The sequence below is a fragment of the Myotis davidii genome, unplaced genomic scaffold (assembly GCF_000327345.1).
Source record: "Myotis davidii unplaced genomic scaffold, ASM32734v1 scaffold345, whole genome shotgun sequence".
Lineage (NCBI taxonomy): Eukaryota > Metazoa > Chordata > Mammalia > Chiroptera > Vespertilionidae > Myotis > Myotis davidii.
This window is the reverse complement of record NW_006296540.1, coordinates 135874-144810: the sequence shown is the minus strand read 5'-3', so window position 1 is coordinate 144810 and position 8937 is coordinate 135874. Positions and strand designations below refer to the sequence as shown.

Genomic DNA, 8937 nt, shown 5'->3' with positions numbered 1-8937 from the left:
TCAGTTCATATTAAATACTTTAGTACTTGTTTCTGGGTTTGCCTTTTAATTAGTAGCTTTGTCTTTTATTAGGTTGGCACTTCTCAAGCATCGTGCACCATAAGTACTGATGAAGATAGTCATAGGCAGATGATTCGCAACTATCAACATCAGCTTTTACAGCAAAAGAGGTATTAGCTAGGGTACAATTCATGTGTTCTAGTGTGGGGCTACATCTTCCGGGTTTATTATTTATATGAAGATCTAATCGGGATTCCCTTAAAATTATAGCATATAGATTTCTCTACGGGCAGTGTGAACCTACTTCCTTTTCCACCATGATTCTGGCCCATCCTTGATTGCTATTGAATTTAATGTATACACACTTGAGAATATGGAGTATTTTTTAATCAAAAAATAATATTTGTTTTGTTTTTGTGTTCATTTTTGGTAGGCTTCATAGGCAGTCTGTTGAAACAGCCAGGAAACAATTACTCCAATATCAGACTATGTTAAAAGGAAAGTATCCATCCATTCCAGCTGCATCATCAATATCTGATTCTGTTGTATCAGCCCCACTACGGAAATATGAAAGACCCACTATTATATCAGAACTTTGGGATCAAGGTCAGAGACCCAAATTGAGCCCTAACAGATATCAACCTATACAACCCTCACAGATCCCCCAAATAGAACAAGATTATTTTCAGGTTCCAAGGCAAAACCGCTTTCCACAAAGACAGGTAGGGACAACAGAAACAAATGTTTTAGCAAAGGAATGTTTGGGATCACAAGAACAGCCAAAGCAATTTTCACAGACTGAAACACAGCAGAGAGACTATAAATCAGTTCCTAAAGATTCTCATATAGTTTCAAGGACTTTATCACATGGTAGGCCACTAATATTGCAGCATGCTAATGAAGTAGCTGGAACTTTAGAGTCCCAGCAGATGTTCTCAGAGAACAATGAAAATACAGCTTCTAAGTCAAGGGAACCTTCTTCATTCCTACCACTTTTAGCTGAGCATTCTTTTATATCTCTGCCTACTAAAGTTGAATCTGGAAAAATCCAGGAACCCTTTTCAGCTATGAGCAAAGGTACAGTTTCTGTAAGCCACTCTGTAATCAGCCAAATGCAGGATGAGTCTTTGCCATCCTCAGAGAACATCACAGCCCAGAAAGGTCATTTGAAGCTTCTCCAAGAGCAGTTAGACCTACAGAAGGAAGTTCTTCGGTCCAGACAGGAAGCCCAGGAACAATTGCTTTTGGGCAAACAAAAAGACTTGGAAGGGCAAACCGGCACCTCTGTATTCCTTCCATTGGTACCTATGGATTCGTTTGCTTCACTGCCTTCTGCCAAAGCTGAATCAGAGAGAATCCAGGAACCTTCTCCATCCAAGATTGACACTGCAGTTTCCTCAGGCCATCCTGGGGTCCTACCACTTCAGGATAGGCTTTTGGGTTTTTCACAGTCTATCTTATCACAGCAAGAAAATTTAAAATTTCTTCACGAACAGTTAAATATTCAGAGAGACAACATTCAGGCCAGGCGGGAAGCCCAGGAAGTATTACCTGTACATAAACAGGGTGAGCTGGGTGGAAGAGTATGGTCTGAACAGACTGAGCCACCTTCTCTCCCCTCTCAGGTAGCTCAGCATACATTTCCTCCATTCGTTTCTGCTGGTACTCAGTCTGGAAAAATCTGGGAGCAGTGTTCATCTAAAAATGAGGAGAGACTTCTTTCAAACCAATCTGAAATCCCCAAATCTCAGGATGGCTCTTTGAGTTTCCTGCAACAGTTCCTACCTTTGCACAATAGTTTGAAGTTGCTCCAAGAACAGCTGACTGCACAGAGGGATGCTCTTCAGGCGAGGCATGAAGCCCAGATGGAATTACTTTCACATAGACAAAGGGATTTAAGAGACAGTAAGTCTGGACAGATGAGTTCTTCTTTCCCACCAATGGGTGCTCAACGTTCAGTTGCGTTGCAAGCTTCTGCTAAAACAGAGCCCAGAAGAATTGAGAATCCTTATTTGTCTGAGAAGGAAAGTATTGTTCCCACAAGTCACTCGGTAATCCCAACATTTCAGGATGAGTCTTTCCGTTCTCCACAGCATAGCCTGCCACAGCAAGAAAATTTGACAGCACTCCAAAGTGAATTTGAAAAAGGAATTTCTTCTGAGCAGATTGACACCCCTTTATCCCTATCCCAAGTAGCTGAATCTGAAAGATGCCGGGAATTTTCGTCAAGTGACAATGCAGGTCCCTTAAGCCATTCTAAGATCCCAAGGTTTCAGGAAAGATTTCTGAGATTTTCACAGGGTCATTTGGAGGAACACCAAGAATGGCTAGACACAGAGGAGGCCCTTCGCGTTAGCCAAAAAACCCAAGGGAATACATCTTCTGAACAAACTGGTTCCTCCTCATTTGTACCACAGTTAGGACACCTTTCATTTGCTTCAGTACCTTCTGAATATGGTAAAACCCAGGAACCTCTTTCAACAGAGAGGGATGGTAAAATTCCTTCAAGCCATTTTCAGATCCCAGAATTGCAAGATAGGCTTTCGAAGATATCACAGCTAATCCATCCTCAGCAAGATAATTTGAAGGCGCTTCAAGAACGGTTAGCAGCACAAAGGGAAGCCATCGTTCAGTCTAGACAGAAAGCCCAGGAAGAACATGAACAGAGTCAGTGGAGGGAAGGAATATCTCTTGAGCAGGATGGCACCTCTTCCTTCTTACCCCTAAGGGTACAATACTCATTTGCTTCATTACCTCTAACTGAATCTGATAGAGTCCAAGAACCTTGCCCAACTGATAGTGATAATACAGCCCCCTCAAGTCATTCTGAGATACCAAGATTGCCTGCTAGTCTTTTGGGTTTATCGCAGTCTGCTTTACCTCAGCTTATATCACCCAGACAAAATAAATTTGAGGAAAAGTTATCTTCTGAACATTTTATTCAACCTCACCATCATGATTTGATGGTACTTCAGCAGCAATTAGATCTACAAAGGAAAGCCATTCGATTTAGGCAGGAAGCCCAAGAAGAATTGCTTTCACAAAGACTAAGTAAATTGGAGAAAGGGGTATTATCTGAGCAGGTTAGCTCCTCTAAAGAGGTTAAAACCTTATCCCAGGTAGCACTGCCTGTTGACTCTGAAAGAATCCAGAATTCTTTTCCAACCAGATCACAGGATAGGCTTTTAAGTTTCTCACAACCTAGTCTGCCTCAGCAAGTTGATGTGACAGCACACTTGGACTTGCAAAAGGAAATGGTGCACTCTGATGAGAAGGCCCAGGAGGAACTACTTTTAACCAGAAGAAGTAAGTTGATTGAAAGTGAATCTTCTGAGAACACTGTTCCTTCTTCATTTCTACCCAAGGAAAGAGAACATTCATTTATTTCACTACCTTTTGCTGAAGTTAAATATAAAGACATTTGTGAATCAGATTTATCCAGGAATGAACATACAGTTTCTTCAAGCGATTCTGTGATCCCAAAATGTCAAGGTAGACTTTTAAGTTTTTCACAGTCTAACTTAGCTCAGCAACATAACTTGGGACTTCAGAAGCAGTTGGATCTACAAAGAGAAGTTTTGCATTATAGCCAAAAAGCCCAAGAAGAACTGCTAGTACAGAGACAAACCACATTGCAGCAGCAGATACAGAAACACCAAGAGACCTTGAAGGATTTCCTTAAAGACAGTCAGGTATGTATTAAACTTGAGTACTTAAGAATTAAACAGTGGCGTTAACCCAACTCAGATAAGCTAAATGTTTTCATCTTAGGCCTGAATAAGATCTTAGTTATTAAGAATAAGCAGTTTGACCTTGAGTGCTTTAATTTCCTACCTTAATATGGAAATTAAAACATAAACACTACTTCGCATGAGGTTAATAGTTAAGTGAAATCCATCTAATAGTTATGAGGTTAATAGTTAAGTGAAACCCATCTAATTTCAGCCAGTAGTTTGATACATCCAAATGCAAATACTTTTTAAAAATATATATTTTTTTTACTTAGAGAGGAAGGAAGAGGGGGAGAGAGATAGAAACATCAATGGTGAGAAAGAATCATTGATTGGCTGCCTCCTGCACACCCCCTACTGGGGATCGAGTCCCCCAACCCAGGCATGTGCCCTTGACTGGAATCAAACCCAGGACCCTTCAATCTGCAGGCCAATGCTGTGTCCACTGAGACAAACCAGCTAGAGCAAATGCAAACACTTTTTTAAAAAAGTATAGATTGTCATTTGAAGTTTTGTTATAAAGGGTTTTGAACTTTTTGTTATAAAGGATTTTGAACTTACCATAAGAAGATTAAATTATGAAATAACCAATTAGAATTTCTCTTCTACAAATAGCAGACCTTGTGCTTTCTGTTAGCATGTTGTTGACATCTGTATGTGAATTAAAATCGGTCCCCTCTTTATTAATGCCTGTTGCAAAATTGGCATGGTTTTAGGCTGATGGACAGCTTTACCCGCTTCTTGTCACAGAATTATAGAGAAGACTCTGAAATGGTCACTCAAACATTCATAGTTTCCCTATATGGGAGATAAGAGTATATTCTCCTAAATGTAAATGTGTCCATTTTACTTTAAAAGGCTATTTCCTAAATTTATGATTTAGCCTAAGTAGAATTCTATAAATCTTTGATGCTCAAAAGAAGCTTCAGTTGAGTTTATGAGAATTTGAGTTCTAGGGATTTACTAGTCATTTAAAGGAAAAGTAATGGGAAAACAAACCCGAGTGAGATACTCAAGAAAATAGTCTCTTATTGAAATGTACAATGGAGGCTGTTTTAGGTTGCAGGCTGTGAGTGGTTATTCTTCCCAATAGAAATATATCACCTTTCAGTAGTAGAGACCTTGCTTATTTTTATCTATGGAAAAAAATTGTAATAGTGTGATTGATGGAACTGTCTATTTGGTTGAGGTTCTAATTTAAGAGGGAGTTATAATTCTAATGAATGCTTCCCATGATCCCTTCTCCTGTGTCATCCCCACCATCATCTGTCCACTGTTTCAGACAGGTAAGCCCACTCTTGAAAATGACTTACACCAGATGCTCAGAGAGAGGCTTCCTCATTTCCAAGACCAAGCAAGAGGTGATCATGAAAAGATTAGTTCTGTAGACAGGAGCAACTCTGATGATAATCAGCTGCTTTCAGAAGGTAAGTAACCAAGCAGAGTAGTAAGGTAATTGGGTTTTATTGTAATTATCCCACTGATTATTCTTTGCTTTCACTTCCTGCAACTTGCTGATTAAAGAGAACTTTGCAGTATGTTAATAGATTGTCATAAATTTATCATTGACTTAATAGGTGAGCATCTGAACAAAGAACTGGGTAGGAGAGCCTCAAAGCCACCTGTAGCAAAAGTTAAATGTGGATTGGACTTGAACCAACATGAACTTAGTGCGATACAAGAGGTAGAATCACCGGCAAGTGGCAGACCTTCTATACTAGGTAAACAGATGGTTTGATAAAATAAAGTTTTGTAATAATTTGACAGTTTTTTCAGGATGCTAATTTTTTGTTGAAGAAGCCTGGCTGTGAGAACTTCTGGAAAGAAAAGAATGATTTCTATAAATAGTATATAAAATTTGGTCTTAAATGTGGCATTAGGTCCCTAGCCAGTTTGGCTCAGTGGATAGAGCGTCAGCTTGTGGACCAAAAGGTCCTGGGTTCAATTCCGGTCAGGGGCACATACCTCGGTTGCAGGCTCCTCCTCGGCCCAGGCCCTGATCAGGGCATGTGCATGTGCTTCTCTCACATTGATAGTCCTCTCTCTTTCACTTTCTCTAAAAATCAATGGGGGAAAAAAGTGTGGCATTAGGTAACTGATTTTCTCCTTGTACTAGCATATGGGGGGAAACCAGTTTACTATAGACAAAATTTCTTCACTATCCCATACTCTGACACTTTCTTCCCTCTACTTTCTTTCAAGTCTGCCTTCTAAACCTGTTTCTTTAGGCTATGACTCAGTTTTTTCTCTTTTCCCTTGTTGCTTTTCTACTTCAGTACCTTTATTGTGCCTATACTTTTATAGGATAGGAATGCTTAAAACTCTGGCTTTAAGAAGAGTTAGGTATATTTCTACACTGTACTTCTTCCTAGATCCCATTATCTAAAAAATTCCTCTTGGAGATAATTAGTAAATAGCCCTATTATAATTTTATGATTATTTTTAGATTTCAGATTCACCAGATAGTTTTCTTGATCAAATTTATCACAGTAAATCCTTTTTTAAGGGAGAAATTAGCTTTGTCAATAGAAAGGTACATGGTAATATTTCTATTAGTATTAGTTATTTTGGTCTTCAGCCATAACGGATTATATCTTTGTTTCTGGCTAAAAGAATTAAAGAAAATAGAGATTGAGAGCCATTTTTTTTAAATAATCCTCACCTGAGGGTATTTTTTTCATTGATTTTCAGAGAGAGTGGAACAGATCAGGGAGAAAGAGAGAGAAACAACAATGTGAGAGGGACACATTGATTAGTTGCCTCCTGCTCGCATTCCAACTTGGGCTGAGGATCAAACCTGCAATCTAGGTACATTAGGTATATGCCCTTGACTGGAATTGAACCCGTGACCCTTTGGTGTGCAGGCCAGTGCTCTAATCACTGAGCATGATAGTCAGGGAGAGAGTAATTCTTAAGAATCAACCCCTTTTCTGCTTTCTTTTTATATCTTATGCAACTTATAACATAGAGTCAGGGTTTTATTTATTTACTAGTGACCCAGTGCATGGATTTGTGCACATTGAAAGGAAATTAATTAGAAGGTGTCTGGGCAAGACTGGACAAAAAGAGCCTAACATGCCCTGGAACCAACCTACCATGGTCCCTCCCTGGTGTCTGCAGAGTGAGCGCGGTCCCTCAGGCAGGTGGGATCCCTCGGCCTATCCTGTGGGGATTGGCCGACATCGGTTCTTCAATATCCCTCGAGGGGTCCCGGAGTGCGAGAGGGCACTCTGCAAAGTTGCTGTCGTACAGGATGTGGAACGCAAACACAACTGTGCAGTAAACCAGATTCGGGGCCAACAGTGCCACAGGAACAACATAACCCATGGCTGAAGGTGGAATTGCGTAGCAATCGGGCTCCCTCCTCTCTGGTTTTGGGGTGCATTTTCTGAGAACCACCACTGCCAAGTCACTGCAGTCAGGCAGCTCCTGCGTTGAGCGGCTGCCCCTGGCAGTTAGTGCATGTCATAGCGACCAGTTGGAAAGGCGGAGGGACACTTAGCATATTAGCCTTTTATATAGAGAGAGATTTTTTTTGATATTTTTATTCAGAGAAGAAGAGAGAGGGGAGAGAGATAGAAACATCAATGGTGAGAAAATCATTCAGCTGCCTCCTGCATATCCCCCACTGGGCATTGAGCCTGCAAACTGGGCATGTACCTGCCAGGAATTAATCCATGACCTCCTGGGGGGCCATACTAGAAAAATGATTTGATTTATTCTAGGCTTTGGAAGTTTTTCTTCTGTTTTGCACTATTTGGAAAACCACAGCTTCAGGAATTGATTGATACTTTTCCTAGTTCACAATGAGCACTGGGAAATTTTTACCATTGATCCCTATAATTTAACGAGTCATGTTTCAGGTTTCATAATGCCTTCATGTCTAAAAGGGAAAGTTTTATACTGTTCCCTCAACCTCCACCTCCTGTCCTTCAACCTTTCTTCAGTGAAGAGTACTCAGATACAAGTTTTGACATTCTTATCTACCTCTCTGACACCCAATAAGTCACCATTTCTTCTCAGTTCTGCTTGGTGAGCTCTGGCATCTGTCTACTTCTTTCCATTCCCACCACCACTCATTTAATTCAGGCCATCATTTCTTTATTTCTTTATTGGATGGCTACTATATCTCCTAATCTCTCTGGTTCCAGTCTAGCTTTAATTCATTTTCCCATGATATAGTCAGAGTAATCTCCCTTTATTTCTCCCTGTTTAAAACTCTTCAGTGGTTTTCCTTTGATTCAAGGAATAAGTTCCAATTAACTGTAAGTCCCTAGCTTCACCTACCAGGTCCCTCATCATCTTGTTCCTTCCTTCGGGGTTGGCTTATACCACTTGTCCAATAAACTTTTCCTGAACTCTCAAGTATCTCTCCCATGCTCTTTTAGGAGCTTTCATTATAGCCTTTATCACACAACTTTAGGTAATACTTTTAATCAAAATATTACAAAGAGTTTAAAAAGGTAAATAGTACTCAAAGGTACATGAAAACAGCATTTCTTCCTGCCCTATATACCCTTGCCCCTAATCTATTCACCAGAGGCAGTCACTTTACAAGTCTTTTAAGTGTTTCTTGCATTTACCTCTGAAGTTGGCAGAGGATTTTAGAAAAATTTAAGCTAAATTAACACATGATGTATATTTTTCACTGCTGAGACTATTAGTATACTATGATTATATTTCCTATTTGTAAAACTTTTCCTATAGTAAATTGTCTCCTTTTTTTTTTCATTTGCTTAAAGCTTCTGTTGACTGTCTTCCCACACTAATATTTTATTAAATACCTCTGATATAATTTGAGGTCACATCTCTTTCTGTTTGTGGAACACCTTTTAGTTGAAAGTTGGGGGGCTGCCATTTTGAAACAGCAAAGGTCACCCCTTCCTTTAAATTAGCCAATTGCAAAAGACTGTGAGCCTAAGCTCCAATCAGGAGTAAGGGAACAGATCACATGCATCAGGAATAAAAAGCCAAGTGAACTGCTTGCTCAGTGTGTGTGTGTTCCCAGACCATGTGCATGTGCACCTTCTTGCAGGAGTAAAGATAGTTGCCTTGCTGAAAAAAAAAAGAAAGAAAGGCCGAAATCGGTTTGGCTCAGTAGATAGAGCGTCGGCTTGCGGACCGAAAGGTCCCAGGTTCGATTCCGGTCAAGGGCATGTACCTTGGTTGCGGGCACATCCCCAGTAGGAGATGTGCGAGGCAACTG

General features: G+C 40.1%; 1 protein-coding gene across 3 annotated transcripts in view; it reads left to right on the top strand.

Moving 5' to 3' along the window:
* Window positions 1-8937, top strand: part of CEP295 (centrosomal protein 295kDa) — a 69242-nt gene that overhangs the window by 35773 nt on the left and 24532 nt on the right. For all 3 annotated transcript variants that reach the window (XM_015569262.1, XM_015569260.1, XM_015569261.1), the window contains exons 14-17: window positions 73-170; window positions 434-3692; window positions 5014-5158; window positions 5309-5452. In XM_015569262.1, the coding sequence (XP_015424748.1) occupies window positions 73-170; window positions 434-3692; window positions 5014-5158; window positions 5309-5452 (3646 nt within the window). The remainder of the gene's footprint in view (window positions 1-72; window positions 171-433; window positions 3693-5013; window positions 5159-5308; window positions 5453-8937) is intronic.